Raw genomic sequence first — 16,775 nt, forward strand, 5'->3', positions numbered from 1 at the left:
GAAAAGCAAGAAAGATTGAAAATAAGTCAACGAAGATTTCAACTCAAGAAGGTAGAAAGAGAACATGAAAATAAGCTCATCAGAAACTAACAAAATGTTGTAAATCAACTATACTTCAATAAAATAAATTTTAGGGACTTCCCTGGTAGTCCAGTGGTTAGGACTCTGTGCTCCCAATGCAGGGGGCCCAGGTTCTATCCCTGGTCGGGGAACTATATCCCACACGCCGCAACTAAGAGCCTGCATGCTGCAACTAAAAAAAAAGGTCCCACATTCCCGCATGCCACAATGAAGATCCCGTGTGCCAAAGCTAAGACCCGGCGCGGCCAAGTAAATAAATAAATAAACAAAAATATTGTTTAAAAAGACAATCCTTTAAAAATAAATTGGTTAAAAAAAGAAAATAAGCTCAAAGTATGAGAAATTATTAAAGATAAAAGTAGACACCTGTCATCAAATAAAAAACCCCAACAATTGACTAGTAAAATAATAAATCTGGTTCTTTAGTCCAATAAAATAGACCAATCTTTGGCAAGTCTGGTGAATAAAGAAAGAAGGGCAGGGAGGAAGACAGAAAAGAGAAAGAGCAAAAATACAAATAAACAACATTAGGGGTCATAACTACAGATATGGAGATTTTAACAAATGATAGAAGTATAAAATGCTCAAACTTGCAATAATAAATTGAACTGCCACATGAACTAGATATTTTATTAGAAAAATATCAGTTACCAAAATTGACTCAAGATGTAGAAACTTCAATAGACAAACAATCAGAGTAGGAATTGGAAAGGTATTCAAGGAGCTTTCCCCCAAATGTCATCAGGTCCAGACGGTTTCATAGATGAATTCCACCAAAACTGCATGGAAAATCCCTATGATCTCTAACTTTTCCAGAGGCTCTAAAAATTTCCAATTTATTTTACAAGGCCAGTATAACTCTGACAACAAAATAAAAGAACAGAATAAGACAAAGTCCCCTCAAAAGAAATCTATGGGCCACTCCTATTTTCTAACTTCGATGTAAAAGTTCTAACTAAAATGTGAGCAAACCAACCTATAATTATATTTAAAGAATAATTCATAATGGCCAAGTAGGGTTACTCCCAAACATTCAAAGATGTAATATTAGCAACAATTCAGGATGTCGACATGTGACGAAAATAAAACATTAGGACCATTTCAGTAGGTCCCAAAGTATATGACTCTCTTCTCTATGTCTGCAAAATCCTTCAACTTAGAAATCTCTGGAGAAGCAGAACCTGCCTCCTATTACAGAAGCTGAAAATGCCAGATACTTGCTTTCCCAGACTCCCTTGCAGCTGGGTCACAGGTACAAGACCAATCAGACTCACACCCAGACTCTGAATCAGGAGTGAGTATCACAACGGGGTAGGGATGATGCAGGATTCTCTCTGTGCAGCCGGGAGGTTGTGGTAACACTGAGTTCCTGGCTCAGCAGCTGCAGTGGAGCAAGCTTCAGCAACCTGGTCTTGCAGCAGGAGCAGAGATTTGCTCACCAGACTGGTTCTGCAGCCTGGTTCTGGGCACTGCTCCTAGCTACACAGTCCCACGTCTGGTTCTGCAGCCCTCACTGAGAAGTCTGTGAAGTAGCCAACATATTTTTATTTTTATTTTGGCCGCACCACGCGGCATGCAGGATCTTAGTTCCCTGACCACTGTCCCCTGCAGTGGAAGCGTGGAGTCTTAACCACTGGACTGCCAGGGAAGTCCAAAATGTATTTTTAATAAATTCCTTTTCAGCCTAAATTAGGCAGAACATTTCCTGTTACTTACAACTAAAAATCCTAATTGGTGCCAAAGCAGCAAAAAAACCAACCACCTTAGGGGCCTTACTCCAGGTCAGGGCCTCTGTGTATGCAGCTCTCCCCCTCACTTCTTGCTGCTTAGTGCCTCATTTCCTCCATGTTTTCAAGTACTTTTTGCAGCCGGCAAATTATATACATGGCAAGTCTATGGATTAACTGCATCTGGCTCAAGTGTCCACCCCTTGTCCAGTCAGCAGATAGGAGCAGGCTCATGCGGCTGCATGGTGCCCCTTCTAGGGACAGTTGATAGGACATTTTCATCATTGGAAGGGGCCATGGACCAACAGATATGATGGCTGACTTTCTGAAACAGGCACCTTACCTGGTCTTGGGAAATCCTGAAAGGCTTTCCAGAGGAAGAAATTCTGGGCTGGAACCTTCCAGATAAGTAAGAGTTGGGCAGAAGGGGATAAGGGGTGAGAAGAAGGGTCCAGGCACAAGAAAGAGAATAACCTAGAGTGAAGGGTGGAGTGTTAAGAGATGGGGCTGGACAGGTGAGCAAGGGTCAGATCACGCAGGACCCCGTAGGCCATGTTAGGGACGTTAGACTCCCTCCTGAGGGCTACAAGGAGCCATTGGTGACTTTCAGGCAGTGGAAGGATATGAGCAAATCTGCATTTCTGAACGACCACTTAGGTGGGGAGAAGGAGGGGAGTTAGAAAGTTGGGAGAGCATTGGGGAGGCTGCTGCAGTGAAGCAGTGGAGAGAACATGGCACCCTGGACAAGGAATGGTGGCAGGGGGGATGGGAAGGGGTGGGTTTGAGGGGCATTAGGAGGTAAAATCAGGGACTTCCCTGGCGGTCCAGTGGTTAAGACTCCACGCTCCCAATGCAGGGGGCCTGGGTTCAATTCCTGGACAGAACTAGATCCCGCATGCCACAATGAAGATCCCACATGAGGCAACGAAGATCCCGTGTGCTGCAAATAAGACCCGGCGTAGCCAAATAAATAAACTAATTAATTTAAAAAAAAGAATTCTTAAAAAAAAAAAAGGAGGTAAAATCAGCTGGACCTGGTAGCAGGTTGCACGTGGGAGTGGAGGGGGGGAGTTAAAGATGACTATCAGGGATGTTTGTTCTGGCTGAAAGGCTATAGATAAATGAGTGGATGACAGAACCGCTCACCAGGTTGGACAACGCAGGAGGATTAGCTCTTTGGAGACAGATGATGAGCTCAGTTTTGAACATATTGCTTCAGGGCCTTTGGGAGAGCCAAGAAATCCAAAAGGCAGTGGGACATATGTGTTCGGGTCTCAGGAGAGGGGCCTGGGCTAGAGACAAAGGTTTGAGAGTCACTGGGGGACAGGTGGTGGTCGAAGGCAAGGGAATGGACGAGGAGACTCTCAGGTGTTCGTGCAGCATAAGAGAAGAGGAGGGCCAAAGACCGAATTCTGGGGGCATGTTAATTTTTCATGAAGGGCAGGGAAAGAAGAATCCACAAAGGACATTGAGAAGGGTCAGCCAGAGAGGCAAGAGGAAAACCAAGAAAAACTTACTCTCGGATAAACAACAGGGTCCTACTGTGTAGCACAAGGAACTGTATTCAACACCCTGGGATAAACCATAATGGAAAGGAATATGAAAAAGAATGTGTATATGTGTATAACTGAGTCACTTTGCGGTAACAGCAGAAATGAACACAACATTGTAAATCAATTATACTTCAATAAAAAATAAGCTTAAAAATAAATTTAAAAAGAAAAACATAAAAAAGGAAAAAATTACTGTCATGAGTCCCAAAGTAGGAGTGGCCACAGGTGTTCAGGCTTCGGAAAACAAGATCAGGTGGAGGAGTGCCCAGTGGACAGAGAGGCTTGGGGGTCAATGGCGACCATGGTAAGAACTGAGTCCATGGAGTGGGGGTGGGGGAGAAACAGCCTAGAGTGGGATGAGGAGGGAGGGGGAGGTGAGGGTAAAAGTTAGGCAGTTCGAAGAATGCCGCTGTGGGACTTCCCTGGTGGTCCAGTGGTTAAGACTGCACTCCCAATGCAGAGGGCACAAGTTCGGGGAAGATCCCGCATGCCGTGTGGTGTGGCCAAAACAAAGAAAAAAAAGAAGAAAAAAGAATGCAGCTGTGAAGCGGAAATGACAGGGGCAGCTGGAGAGGTTTTTTTAAAAGCTGGAAGAGAGTGGTGGCTGGAGTCCACCCCCAATCTCCTGGTGTAGGAGGACAGTAGGCAAGAGCAGGACCAAAAGGAGGGCTTGGGGAAAGTTGTGGAAGGAGGTGATAAAGGCCTGTGTCCGGGAGCGAGACCGTTCCCCGGGTCCCAGGAGCCCCTATCAGGCTGGCATTTCCTCCCCATCTCCACCCCCTTCCTGCCGCTGACCAGGCCCTCCCTGGAGCTGGAAGAGAGAAGGCCCAAGTCACACCCTGGAAGAAGCTCTGTGGCTCCGGAGGTCTTTCTGCTGGCCTGTAAGCTGGGGCCGGGGCAGGAGGGGGCCTGAGGGACGGATACCAGCCAAGGACCTGGAGCTAGCAGTTTAGGCTTCAGGGGGAAAGGGGAGGAAAAGGGAGTGGAAGGGGGGAGGTGTGGGAGCTGAGTTTCTGGAAGGGATCTTGGAGGCTGCAGTGGGGGCTAGGGCCTGGAGGAATACTGCCGGGGGGCGGAGGGGTGCCCACTCTCAAGCCCCCCTTGCCCACAGGTCCCCATGCCTCTCTTCCTCTTGCTGCTCCTGCTGCCAAGCCCTTCGCACTCCCACCCCATCTGTGGCATCAGCAAAGTGGCCAGCGAGGTGGAAATGAACTGTGAAAATAAGGGGCTGAAGGCGCCGCCTCCAGATCTGCAAGCAGAAACCAACATCCTCCGCCTGGGTGGGAACCCCCTGGGCACCTTCTCCACGGTGTCCATGGTGAGTCTGACTCACCTCACTCAGCTGCACCTGGAGAAGAGCCAGCTGACCAGCCTGCAGACTGACGCGACACTGCCCCGGCTGGAGACCCTGATTATATCCCACAATACACTGAGAAGCCTGCCCTTGTTGGGACGGGCGCTGCCAGCACTCTATACCCTGGACGTCTCCTTCAACGAGCTGGCCTCATTGTCTCCTGATGCCCTGGATGGCCTGAGCCACCTCCATGAGCTCTACTTGCGTGGCAACAAGCTGAAGACTCTGCCCCCCGGGCTCCTGCAGCCCACGCCCAAGTTGAAGAAGCTCAACCTGGCTGAAAACGGGTTGAGTGAGCTGCCCCCTGGGTTCCTGGATGGGTTGGAGGAACTTGACACCCTCTACCTCCAGCGGAACTTGCTGCGCACGATACCAAAGGGCTTCTTTGGGGACCTCCTCCTGCCTTTTGCTTTTTTACACGACAACACCTGGTTCTGTGACTGCGGGATCCTCTATTTCAGCCACTGGCTGCAGGACAATGCCAACAACGTGTACATATGGAAGGAGGGTGTGGACGCCAAGGCCATGACCCCCAACGTGACGAGCGTGGGGTGTGTCAATTTGCCCAACACGTTTGTCTACACCTACTCAGGGGAGGGCTGCCACACCCCTGGCGACAGGGACAGCATAGACTACGATGTCTACGAAGAGGATGACAAGGTGCCTACCACAAGGGCTGCGGGCAGCTTCTCTACCCACACCAGTGCCCACACCACCCACTGGGGCCTGCTTTACTCACTGCCGACTGCTCCGCTAGGCCCCCAAGTGTCCTCCTTGCCTCCAACTAAGGAACAGACCACGTTCCGAATTTCTACAGGACCCATCACATTCTCCAAAACTCTAAAACCCACCCCAGAGCCCACAAGCCTGAGCACCCCAGAGCCCACAAGCCCGAGCACCCCAAAGCCCAGAGCCCCAAGCACCCCAGAACCCAGAGCCCCGAGCACCCCAGAGCCCAGAGCCCCGAGCACCCCAGAGCCCACAGCCCCAAGCACCCCAGAGCCCACAGCCCCGAGCACCCCAGAGCCCACAAGCAAGACCTCAGAACCCACCGTATCCTTAACCTCCACTGAACCCACTTCACTTCCCACTATCTTAGAATCCACCACAGCCACCATCTCTGAATTTGTCAACCTCCTGAAGGCCCAGGGGGTGGCTCAGTGGAATGTGGAGAGTTCCAGAAACGACCCTTTTCTCAACTCTGACTTTTGCTGCCTCTTCCTGGGCTTCTATATCTTGGGTCTCCTCTGGCTCCTGTTTGCCTCTGTGGTCCTCATCCTGCTGCTGTTCTGGGTCCAGCACGTGAAACCACAGGCCCTGGCCACAGTCACGCACACCTCGCATCTAGAGCTGCAGAGGGGAAGGCAAGTGACAGTGGCCCGGGCCTGGCTGCTTTTCCTCCAAGGCTCGCTCCCCACTTTCCGCTCTAGCCTCTTCCTGTGGGTGCGGCCTAATGGCCGTGTGGGGCCTCTGCTGGCAGGACGGCGGCCCTCAGCCCTGAGCATGGGTCGTGGTCAGGACCTGCTGGGGACAGTGGCTGTTAGGTACTCTGGCCACAGCCTCTGAGGGGGGGGTGGTTTGGGGACCTCGAGAGAGACTCTGATGGGTTTTCCTATTGGGATCTAGCTGGGGGCGGGTGGGTACAGAGTACAGGGTCGGGGGAGGGCTTCGTTACTGCTTCTTTGTCAGGAGCCTCCTCTGCACACCCCGGGCACACAATCCCAGACCCAGCATATCTGGAGAGGTAGTGAGATGGAGAAGTTGGGTGGGTCACAGAACAAAGAGAGCTCCTGATGCTGCATGGACGGTGGGGTTCCCAGACCACTACACTAGGTTATTACCATCACTTTGGGGAAGTTTTAGGAAAAAGCAAACAACAAACAGAATATAGCACAGTTCTCACATGTATCCGTGTATTGAAGGAAACTTGGGAAGAGATGTCACGATGTGAGCCCTGATTGTCTCTGGGTGGTATAAATACGGGTGGTTTTATTTTCTATTCCTCTGCTTAGCTTTTTCTGGTTTTCCACCATCATATATTATTTGTATCATAAAAATAATTTAAAAATAGAATGTTCGTTCTTTTGGAGAGGGAAACGAGGCTGGGGCACCGTCACCAGCATTCCCAAGGTCCCAGCTGCCCCACCCTAGTTGCACTGCTCACCCCCAAAAGCTCTAGTCTTGGCCTGCACTTCCCCTGCCTGGGCCACCTTTTCCCTCCTCCAAGCTGACACCCTCTACCACCAACCAGGCCAACCACAAGCAAGTTCCAGCTCAAGATCCAGAAGTTTCCTGGGAGCTCAGTGGTACTACTGAGGCTATCTGCCTGCAACCTGCCGTACTAGGACAGGTGGGTGCCTCCTGGCACCTGTGGCCTCAGAAACGCAGCTCTCCTGCTTTGCCCAGGGCAGCAGGACAGGGGAGGGGAGGGCCTGGCAGTGAGTACCATCTTGGTGGGTTTTACTGAACTACTCTCAGTTTCCTGCTGTCAAGCCAGGAGGAAGGCAGATGGAGCCCAGTTCTCTCCCCTGGTGCCATGGATTCTGCCATTCACCTGACCACGTTGGGCAGAGCTTTCTCTCCTGCCTCCAGCCCAAGCCAGCACTTAGGGCCCAGAGAATGGGAGTGAGGGCTGAGCCTTTCTGGCTCCACGGAGACCCCTTCCTCCAGATGGTGCAGGAAGAATCCTCCTAACCTGAAACCCTGACCGCATCTTTCTCCTGCTCTGAACTGTTTCCGATAGAGGACAACTCCTGAGCTTGGCGATCGAGGATTTCCGTGCACCAACCCATCTAACAATGCAGCTTCCCCTCCCACAGCAGACACTTCACAGCCTGTGCTCCAGCTATTACAAACTTTGCAGAGATCACCTGCTCCCCCGCGTTTCTCCTCTAAGCCTTTGCTCTCAGTGGGCCAGGAGTGCTGCCCCGCCCCACTTCCCTGGCCAGTCGGGTACTGTGCACTGTCTCCCCTCGCCCAGGCTGGCCCGGGTGCCCCACATCCCCCTGCAGCGGTCTGTTGCTGACTCCCAGTTTCCCTGTGTCATCCTCCCGTCTGGACTTGGCACTCCTTAAGGACAAGGTCCAGGCTTCAAGTGTCTCAAAGCGGCCCCTGTGGCCCAGGCCAGCATGTGCATGGAGAGGGTAAGAAAAGAGGCAGAGGTGGGAGGGCCCGGCTGCACCGCCAGGCTGCTGAGCTCAACTTCTTCTACTGACGAGGTTCTGCCAAGGTGACAGTTCCCACCTGCCGTCTGCCTGTCCCCTGGCCTGCCTGTCCCCTGTCCTGGCTCAGGAGAAACCTTCAGGCCTCGTGCCGCCCAGCCCTCCTTCCAATTGACCTTCCTATGCCCTTTTATGCCCCAAGAGGTTCCTAAGCTCCTTTAGGGCAGGGCCTGGGAGTCACACATCTCCTAAAGAAATGGAGAAGGCAGTCACTCTCCCCAGCTTACAGCCCACATCAAGCCTCCAGGCTCTGGGGGCCCGGCTCCATGCCCACTCTGCCCCCGACAGGTCAGCTTTCCCCTCTCAGACTCTATTCCCTCCCTCTTCAGGCTGCAGAAACAGTCACCAGACCCCAGAGATTTTTCCTGGGGATTACATGAGATGACCTGGGCGTCTGTTGTATTCTTGAACGAGGAGCTAGGAAGCAACACACAAGGCCTGGAGCTTGGGTTTTTCTCACCCTTCAGTTGCTGCAACATGACTGACTTACATAACATTTGCATAAAAACAGCGGGTACTTTTTCTTTAATAACTTTTTTTAAGAACTCCAGTTCCTGTTCTCCAGGGGCATCCGCTTCTTTGTCCAGTCTCCTCCCCCTCCTGCGCCCACAGCTCTCCAGATTTGGGGGTGGTGTCATCAATCCAATTTATTGATTACGTCCTCAGTGACGTGGAAGAAAGAAGGGCCATGTCCTCCCACTGCAGACCTTTGATCATCTTGACAGCTTCGGCTCTCTCCTGTCCCCTCAGCTCTGCCTTGGTTTCCCCACTGAGAAGGGGGGGCCTTCTGCTGTACTATGTGCCCTGAAACTAATACCCAAGAGGAGACCAGGAATCTGCAGGGAGCTTCCCACCTCTGTGCAGGGCACAGGCAGGGACAGAGAGATCATGATGATTAGGGCAAGGAGGGCGAGCTGGAGCAGGGGCAGGACAGACCACAAGTCCCTTATCACAGAGGAGGGAACCATACTGTGGAGGGAAAATAAATAGCGGGGCCCAGGGCAGCAGAGTCTAGGTCCCCCGGGGGGCACACTGACTGTAGGAGCAGCGGGCGAGTGGGAGCCCCGGCACAGCAGCTCCAGGCCCCTCGCTCGCCTCAGCCACTGAGGAAGAGACGCTTGTAGGCCTTGTTCATCTGCTCCAAGAAGATGAAAGTGAGGACAGTGTGGGGACCCAGGCGGGCATAGTATGGTGTAAAGCCCTTCCACAGACTGAAGAAGCCCTCGTAGCGGACGACCTTCACCAGCACATCCTAGACAGCCAGGCAGGCACGGCACTGAGGTTGGGACCTGGCCTCTGGGACCCTCTTCCTCTTACCCAGCTATCCCCCACCCCCACTCCCAGGGCATCCAATCCGGCAGCCCAAGCCCCTAGCCCTTCTTCCTCACCAGCCCGTTCTTGTATTCCGGCTTCCCGTCAATCATTCGCATGTTCTGGATCCTGAAGGAGAGGAGGCAGGGGCATGAGGGACATAAGGAGGGCTCCCCCGTCCTTCTCCAGGCCCGGGTCTGCACACTCACCGGGTCTTGACAATGTCCACAGGCATAGAGGCAGCGGTGGTGACCAGGCCGCTGATCATGCTGGCACAGAAGTGGCACAGGATGTTGTCAGAGAAGTAGCCTGGAGGAGGCAGAGCAGGGGGTGCCAATCAGCTCAGAGCTGGCCCAGGCTAGGCTGGGAGCTGAGGCCCCAGCTCTGGCTCTCACCTGAGTCCAGTAAAAACTGCTTGGACTGGGAGTAGGAGGCGAGCTGGGCGGCATTGACGACGACGGCCCGAGCCATGGTAGGGATGCAGCCCTGGGGTGGGGGGGGATGGGGGAGAAGTCAGAAATGCCCAAGACCTGACCCCACATCCCCAGTCTCCAGCCCCTTCACTCACCCTCCATAGTGTAGGGACGCCCTCTTCCCGGGCAATTCGAATCAGGGCATTAAACACGTTTTTGTAGCCACGGCGCTGGTCAGCTGGAAGCCTGGTGGGAAGGTAGGGAGAGGCCAAGTTTGGGATAGACCACCCTGCTCCCACAGGAGCAAAGAAATGGAGGCCAGAATGCTGTGAACAGGTGAATGCTGTGCTCTAGATCTAGAATAAGAAATCAGTTCTTTCATTCTAGATTCCAGGGAATGGGGCTGGGGACAGGCTCAGACCTGGAACTCACCGGCCGTCAGCGGTCATGCGGATAAGAGCCACCTCAGCTGGTGTTCCCACAAAGGCACCAGTTGCACCTGCAGTCATGCCAATCAGGGCCTTCAGCAGAAAGCCAGGGGGTGTACCATCAGCCCCAGTCAGGCGCTCAAATAGCACGGTATAGATACCAAGGCGAGTAGTGGTATAGGTGGCCTGGCGCAGCAGGCCAGCTGACAGCCTGGGGAGCGAAGGAGTCAGTGCATCAAGCCAAAGTCTAGAGCTGTCAACCCACACGCTACCCCCATCCTTTGGCCCCAGTACCCGGTGTAAATGCCCCTCAGCCCTTCTGCCCTCAGAATGCTGGTGAGGGCATGGAAGCTGGTTTTGTACTCTCGTGTCTTGGCTCCTTCCCCACTCAGCTGCATCCGGTTCTTCACCAGGTCCAGGGGCTGCACAAAAACTGTAGCTCCCATCCTGGGGGAAGACAGGGGTGGAGTCAAGAGCTAGGTGTCCCAGATCTACCAAAGCCCCCTGGAGCCCGGCAACAAGAGATCACAAAGGGCAGGGCCTGCCATGCGATTGACTACATGTTCAGGAGGCTGGTGGGCATGTGTACAAGAGTCTCTGCGTGTACCAAGAGCAATGGGTCTGAAAAGTCCAGCGGTCCAGTAGGTGCCATGCAATGAGTGTTCCATGCAGCTCCCAGGGTGTCAAGCAGTGACCGAGAGATTGCATGCAGTCCGACCCAAGGAGGAGAGGTGGGCATTCATGACCTGGGACTCCACGTAGTCCAGCAGGAGCCATGCAATGACCTGAAACCCCAAACAGCCCCGCAGAGCCAAGCAATGGGTTGGGAAACTCTGGTGGCCCGGTGGGGGCCGTGTATGCAGCCCAGAAGGGGCCCTGCGATGGGTGAAAAGATCCTAGCAGCCCATCAAGGACCTCGTAATACGATGGGGACAGCAATGACCCCGTGTCACCTCGGTTCACTGCAGCACACCCAAAGAACAGGGCCCGGTTCCTGGCACCCGTCCCTGCCTCCTCCTGTCCCATCCCTGGGGCCTGAGCTTACCCGGCCAGGCCCCCAAACAGGAACTTGACGGACTTAGGGGAGGTACGGGGCTTCCCGTTCACCCCACTAGCCCCGGGACTCGCCGTCGCCGCCATCGCCACTCAGTGGCCCTCAGCTCCCGGACCCGTGCGCGCGCGGCCCCGCTCGCGCCCAAGGTGACACCGCGCGCGCAACAGGGGCGAGGGCGCGCGCGCACGGCCCGGCGCTCAGGGCCAGCGCCAGCTGGAAGTTGGCGCAGGCGCAGGCGCGAGCGCAAAGGCGTCCGGGAGTAAGGCGGAGCTGAAGGAGGAGCTTCAAGAATGGGTGAGGGGACGGGGTGCAGCTATTTAGGCAACAAGAGCATAGGTGCAATTTTTATCGAATTGGAGTCGCGGGAAAATCGAGAGGAGGGTATTTGAAGATCTCGCGAGATCGAGTGAGTTAGACTAGCCAGAGTTAGGCGGTTTCTCGCGATATATACAGGAAGCTGTCAGCAGGTGGGAGGGAGTGTGGTGAGGACTCTCGCGAGACTTGAAGGTACGGTGGCGGCCGCCAGAGAGAGGAAGAGAGGTTTGTAAACCGGGCAGCTGAGGGATCCCGGGCACTAGCGCGGAGAAGCGACTAAGTCGTCTTCTGGGGCCTCGGTGCTCCTTTCATCTCCACAGGCACTCTCTCCACCTCTAACCTTTCTTTTAATCGGCCTTTTAGGACCGGAAGTCCTTCGTCTTGAGCGTCCATTGCTGGAAGCGGCCTGACTTTCTTTGCCGGAAATCCTCTTCCAGGGGCTGGAAAGACGGCCCACCTGGCCGGAAGTCCCACCTCCTTGAGCTCCCCCACCCTTCCAGAAGTTTTTCTGTCACCTGTGCTTGCCTCCGTTCTCTTTCCCCGTATTATTCCTGTACCAGAAAGGAGTATTTTTGGTGTCTCCCTCCCAGCTCCATTAAACGGGTTGGCTGTCTCAATCCCCGAGTCGGGGGTCCTTCCCCGCGACCCCATGTAGCTGGGAAGTGGGACCTGGGGGTGGTTGGACCCCTGGGATCCTGAAGGAGGGCAAGAGAGGGCGCAGAACTCCGTTTCTGCTCCTGTTATCGGGACGCGGCCTCCTCCGCCTCTCCCGTCTCGCTGCCATGCACCCTGCGGCCTTCCCGCTTCCTGTGGTTGTGGCCACTGTGCTGTGGGGAGCGGCCCCCACCCGGGGGCTCATTCGAGCGGTGAGTCTGAGGGGACGTTAGGGGAAGGGCGCTGAAGGGAGAGATTGCAGGCTGAAGGACAAACATGGACTCTTTTGTCCGCAGATCTCGGACCACAATGCCAGCATGGACTTTGCAGACCTCCCAGCTCTCTTTGGGGCTGCCTTGAGCCAGGAGGGACTTCAGGTGATTTTCTTCCCTCTTTCCTGTTTCCCTGAATTCTCCCTGCTGGGTAGGGGTTGAGGAGCCTTTCTTGGGGGAAGCTGGAGGTAGGAAGAGAGTCAAGTTAGGAACTAAGTGCAAGAACACATCTAGTGTGGTGGAATCCAGAATCTGAAGGGAGAATACAAAGTCTACTTCTAGAACTCTGAGCCTTAGAAGGGAGACTGAAAGTGGACTAAGATAAAAGGCAGGACGAGTGGTGCCTATCAATAGGGTCTCTAGAGCCAGTTACTGGTTTTATGACCTTGGGCAAATTACCTGAGCCTTAGTTTGTTTTACTGTAAAATGGGATAATAATAGAAGGTATCAGATGTATTATTGTGAGAATTAGATAAGCAGTTTTGTAGTAGTTTTTCACAAAGACTGCCACATAGCAAGAACTCAGTTGGGCCATAGATATCAGTATAGTTGTTTGTGAGATGAGTAATTGGAAAATTAAAGGGAGGTGTTAAAAAAATTCAACTGAGTAAATTTCAAAGCTCTTACTGGCTTTTATTTAATGACCCATGAATCAGGCAGCATTCCACCTAGCAGATAGAAAGGATCTCTGAAGAACTATACAAAATGAAAGACTTATAGCCAGAAGGGGGTGGGGCAAGGAAGTTATACTAGCAAAGATTTGATTGTCTTTGCTAGTAGCAAAGATCTCCTTTCTTTAGGGGACTGCAGGGGTCTACCAGGCAGATTACCTCATTAGTGCTGACCAAGTAATTCCAGATACAGTGGTTTAAGATTCCATTCCTGGGGGAGGCTAAAATTTATAATTATTGAGTTTGGTGACATGGGAGTCAGCACAAGTAACTCCATTTGTGTTTGGTTTTGTGTTTTTTTTAAACAGGGGAATATGTTCCCTAAGAGTATGTATTAGAGCAGGGAATGTGAAACAACTTGAGAAAGTGACGTGGATGAATGGAGAATTGAATTACAATCAGTGGGAAACTGGAAGGCAAAACAATTAGCTAGGAATGTGGAGTATATATTAGCTCATCTGGGAAAGGGAGAGGGATGATGGAGGGTGTGGGAAAGGGATGTTGTTTGATGTGATTGCATCTTCAGGAGGCTAAGAGAAGAGGTAGATGTCTGACTTTGGTGGGATGCTCAGACCCCAGGAATGAGCTCAGACCCCAGTGGGCTCAGACCCCACTGACCTGTGGGGGCCATTGTGCTTGGTGGGACCTGTGGGGAGCAGCACCTAGGGAGATGAAATCCAGCTGTTGTTTGCTTCTCTTCTCCAGGGCTTCCTTGTGGAGGCTCACCCAGACAATGCCTGCAGTCCCATTGCCCCACCACCCCCAGCCCCGGTCAACGGGTCAGTCTTTATTGCACTGCTTCGAAGATTCGACTGCAACTTTGACCTCAAGGTTGCTGAATGTGGAGTGGGAGCTGGGAGGCTGAGGGTAAAAAAGGCACCAGGAATGAAAGGTGGCAAGGCCCATGATGGCTCCTTATCTGCCTTGTCTCCCTAGGTCCTAAATGCTCAGAAGGCTGGGTATGGTGCAGCTGTGGTACACAATGTGAATTCCAATGAACTTCTGAATATGGTGTGGAATAGTGGTAAGGTTGGAGGATTTGGACAGCTGGGTTTTCAGTAGAGCTTAGACTGAGAGATGGCGGGAGGGCTGAAGCCTTAGGGAAAAGAAATCAGTCCTTTAGGTGGAATGGGGCAAGAGAGTCAAATGCCAGAGTTACCAAAGGATTCATGTGGAAGGTTGGGTCCCCAGTGTAATGCCCTAATCCCTGCAGAGGAAATCCAGCAGCAGATCTGGATCCCGTCTGTGTTTATTGGGGAGAGAAGCTCCGAGTACCTGCGTGCCCTCTTTGTCTACGAGAAGGGGTAGGACGTGTCCCTCCTTCCCACTCTTCCTTCAGCACTTCCATGCCAACCTGGAGTCCAAGCCCGTGTCCCAACCATCCAGCCTCAGGCCCATCATGCTCTGCCTCTTGGTACTTTCTTCCCATCCCCTTCCCCCTCCGTGGGCCCTGTCCAGAGCCAGTTACTTTGTCCCTCTTCCTTTGTCCCTTTGCCTTTCCTGCCCCTCTGATATTCGTCTTCCTTTTCCCAGGGCTCGGGTGCTTCTGGTCCCAGACAATAGCTTCCCCTTGGGCTATTACCTCATCCCTTTCACAGGGATCGTGGGACTGCTGGTTTTGGCCATGGGAGCAGTGATGGTGAGTAGTTCAGGGACCAAGACGGGAAGAGCTGAGGCCTTTAAAGCCAGACTGGCTCTGGGGTTGCAAGATAGGGCTGGTTTGTATGGGATTGTCCAGATTTGTTCTCTAAGACTGATCCATCCACCCCCCTCTTTCACCAGATAGTTCGTTGTATCCAGCACAGGAAACGGCTCCAGAGGAATCGACTGACCAAAGAGCAACTGAAACAGATTCCTACACATGACTATCAGAAGGGTGAGGAGGGTGGAGGAGAGCAGGCCTTTCCCACTATTTCCCTGGTTCTGAAGGAGTTGGAGCCCAGGAGAAAAGAAGCAGAGATGGCAGGGAGGTGTCAGCTTGAGATACCACCTTTGCTCCTCTTTTTACGCATACGTAAAATGAGGACAGGACAGGATTAGAGCAGGAAATGGAAAGCAAAAATGATTAAATGTAATAGTTGGGGTTGGAGGGGGGTGGAGGACCTTGCTCATCAGAGAGAAGGTGGAGAAAGCAGAAAAATGGAAGGAGTGGGGAAGATTCCGCCAGAGAAGGCAGACACAGGTAAGGAGGGGCTGGGTCTTAGGCACTGGAGCCTTCAGTGCCCATATAAGGCTATGGCAGAAGTGCTGCCCCATTTCTGCTCCTCCCACCCCCTCTCTCTCCAGCCTCACACCTCCCCCAAAAAACCCACTTCCCTTCTTACCTCTGTTTCTCTTTACTTGTTCTAACCCCGGTTTCCTCACGTTCTACCCTGCTCCAGTCTCAGCTCTTCCACTGGCTCTGTAGAACCAGAGAAAATAACTTTTGCAGGGTTTAGCTCCACCACAGGCCTCTCACAGTGAGTTCTTGTGGGCCCTGGTCCAGGATGGCTCAGTAAAAGAACTCCTTTCTTCTTCCACCAGGAGACCAGTATGATGTGTGTGCCATCTGCCTGGATGAATATGAGGATGGGGACAAGCTAAGGGTGCTCCCCTGTGCTCACGGTGAGGCCCTCACTTCCTGTGCCCGCCCCCTCCCCCACCCCCGCCACCAGCAGGCACCACGCGCTTCACCTCATTCCTCTTGGCAGCTTATCACATCCGCTGTGTGGACCCCTGGCTCACTCAGACCCGGAAGACCTGCCCCATCTGCAAGCAGCCTGTCCATCGGGGTCCTGGGGATGAGGAGCAGGAGGAAGAAACCCAGGGACAAGAGGGTGACGAGGAAGGGGAGCCAAGGGACCACCCTGCTTCCGAACGGACCCCACTTCTGGGCTGCACCCCCACCCCTCCCACCTCCTTTGGTTCTCTAGCCCCAGCTCCCCTAGTCCTTCCTGGGTCTTCCACAGATCCCTCACCCTCTACCTCTGTAGCTGCCATCCTGGTCTAGTAGTCCCCTTTCCCCTCCATCTCTGATGACCTATTTGCACAGCTCCTCTTCCTCTCTACTGTCTTCTACACTGAGGGATAGGAGACGAGGGATAGGAGTCGTTTCCACCCCAGGTTTCTCCCTTACCCAACTCTATCCTCTTGAAGGGGTTGGGGGTACAAAGGGATGGGGTTTTCATTTATTGGGTTAATAAAATTGTTTTTGTGGACTAAGGATGAGATCATTCTCACACAGGTAAACTTCTTATCTTTTTGGGGCATTGCCCCTTTCTGCCATACATGGGCAAGGGAGTGCTGGGAGGCTAACCTTTAGTTTTGTTTTTTTTTTGCCGTACGCCAGCCTCTCTCGCTGTTGTGGCCTCTCTCGTTGCGGAGCGCAGGCTCAGTGACCATGGCTTACGGGCCCAGCCGCTCTGTGGCATGTGGGACCCTCCCGGACCAGGGCACGAACCCGTGTCCCCTGCATCGGCAGGCGGACTCCCAACCACTGTGCCACCAGGGAAGCCCTAACCTGTAGTCTTAAGGGCAGCCCCAATAGGCATCTGTTGTGACTCTGAGAAGGGGAGCCCCACCCACATGTGAGGATGACTCAACTGGCCTCTGCCTTGCCCGCAGGCCTGGACCCATTCTCTTGGTCTGGATGCCTCTATTCCATTATCCACCAATTCAGTTAGCACACTGAGGACCTAGGTAGGGCTGGCCCACCTGGCCAGGTAGGCCTGAAGCAGGTGTT

General features: G+C 53.2%; 3 protein-coding genes across 5 annotated transcripts; 2 read left to right on the top strand and 1 right to left on the bottom strand.

Annotated features, from left to right (window-relative positions):
• The first annotated feature begins 4,000 nt into the window (after positions 1-4,000).
• Positions 4,001-6,358, top strand: GP1BA (glycoprotein Ib platelet subunit alpha). The gene is made up of 2 exons (XM_060135484.1): positions 4,001-4,242; positions 4,473-6,358. Exon 2 carries the CDS (start codon positions 4,479-4,481, stop codon positions 6,279-6,281), a length of 1,803 nt encoding a protein of 600 aa, XP_059991467.1. The 5' UTR covers positions 4,001-4,242; positions 4,473-4,478; the 3' UTR covers positions 6,282-6,358.
• Positions 6,359-8,432: 2,074 nt separating this feature from the next.
• On the bottom strand, positions 8,433-12,108 carry SLC25A11 (solute carrier family 25 member 11). 2 transcript variants are annotated; one of them, XM_060135491.1, is made up of 8 exons: positions 11,798-12,108; positions 10,383-10,535; positions 10,093-10,299; positions 9,816-9,906; positions 9,643-9,733; positions 9,457-9,556; positions 9,325-9,376; positions 8,433-9,188 (listed from the first exon to the last, which is right to left on the bottom strand). In XM_060135491.1, exons 1-8 carry the CDS (start codon positions 12,106-12,108, stop codon positions 9,033-9,035), a joined length of 1,161 nt encoding a protein of 386 aa, XP_059991474.1. In that variant the 3' UTR covers positions 8,433-9,032. The 2 variants fall into 2 exon arrangements, with proteins under 2 accessions (XP_059991474.1, XP_059991473.1); XM_060135490.1 differs by lacking the exon at positions 11,798-12,108 and adding an exon at positions 11,134-11,366.
• RNF167 (ring finger protein 167) lies at positions 11,629-16,251 on the top strand. Of its 2 annotated transcripts, XM_060135486.1 has the most exons (10): positions 11,629-11,682; positions 11,821-12,323; positions 12,408-12,488; positions 13,760-13,885; positions 13,991-14,078; positions 14,268-14,358; positions 14,588-14,693; positions 14,837-14,930; positions 15,578-15,658; positions 15,745-16,251. In XM_060135486.1, the coding sequence occupies exons 2-10, from the start codon at positions 12,240-12,242 to the stop codon at positions 16,041-16,043; spliced, it is 1,050 nt and encodes a 349-aa protein (XP_059991469.1). In that variant the 5' UTR covers positions 11,629-11,682; positions 11,821-12,239; the 3' UTR covers positions 16,044-16,251. The 2 variants fall into 2 exon arrangements, with proteins under 2 accessions (XP_059991469.1, XP_059991470.1); XM_060135487.1 differs by lacking the exons at positions 11,629-11,682; positions 13,760-13,885 and having other exon boundaries at positions 11,696-12,323.
• The last annotated feature ends 524 nt before the right edge of the window (positions 16,252-16,775 follow it).

Source organism: Lagenorhynchus albirostris, chromosome 20, assembly GCF_949774975.1.
Source record: "Lagenorhynchus albirostris chromosome 20, mLagAlb1.1, whole genome shotgun sequence".
NCBI classification, from domain to species: Eukaryota; Metazoa; Chordata; class Mammalia; order Artiodactyla; family Delphinidae; genus Lagenorhynchus; species Lagenorhynchus albirostris.

What these genes read in the sequence shown, in the direction of transcription:
- SLC25A11 (XM_060135491.1), bottom strand. Translation starts at nt 12,108, where the DNA reads ATGGGGTCGCGGGGAAGGACCCCCGACTCGGGGATTGAGACAGCCAAC. An exon ending in CGCATGACCGCTGACGGCCG is followed by an intron (nt 9,907 to 10,092) that starts GTGAGTTCCAGG and finishes CCTTCCCACCAG; the next exon opens with GCTTCCAGCTGACCAGCGCC. An exon ending in GCGTCCCTACACTATGGAGG is followed by an intron (nt 9,734 to 9,815) that starts GTGAGTGAAGGG and finishes CCCCCACCCCAG; the next exon opens with GGCTGCATCCCTACCATGGC.
- RNF167 (XM_060135486.1), top strand. Translation starts at nt 12,240, where the DNA reads ATGCACCCTGCGGCCTTCCCGCTTCCTGTGGTTGTGGCCACTGTGCTG. An exon ending in TGAGCCAGGAGGGACTTCAG is followed by an intron (nt 12,489 to 13,759) that starts GTGATTTTCTTC and finishes TCTCTTCTCCAG; the next exon opens with GGCTTCCTTGTGGAGGCTCA. An exon ending in TACACATGACTATCAGAAGG is followed by an intron (nt 14,931 to 15,577) that starts GTGAGGAGGGTG and finishes TTCTTCCACCAG; the next exon opens with GAGACCAGTATGATGTGTGT.
- GP1BA (XM_060135484.1), top strand. Translation starts at nt 4,479, where the DNA reads ATGCCTCTCTTCCTCTTGCTGCTCCTGCTGCCAAGCCCTTCGCACTCC.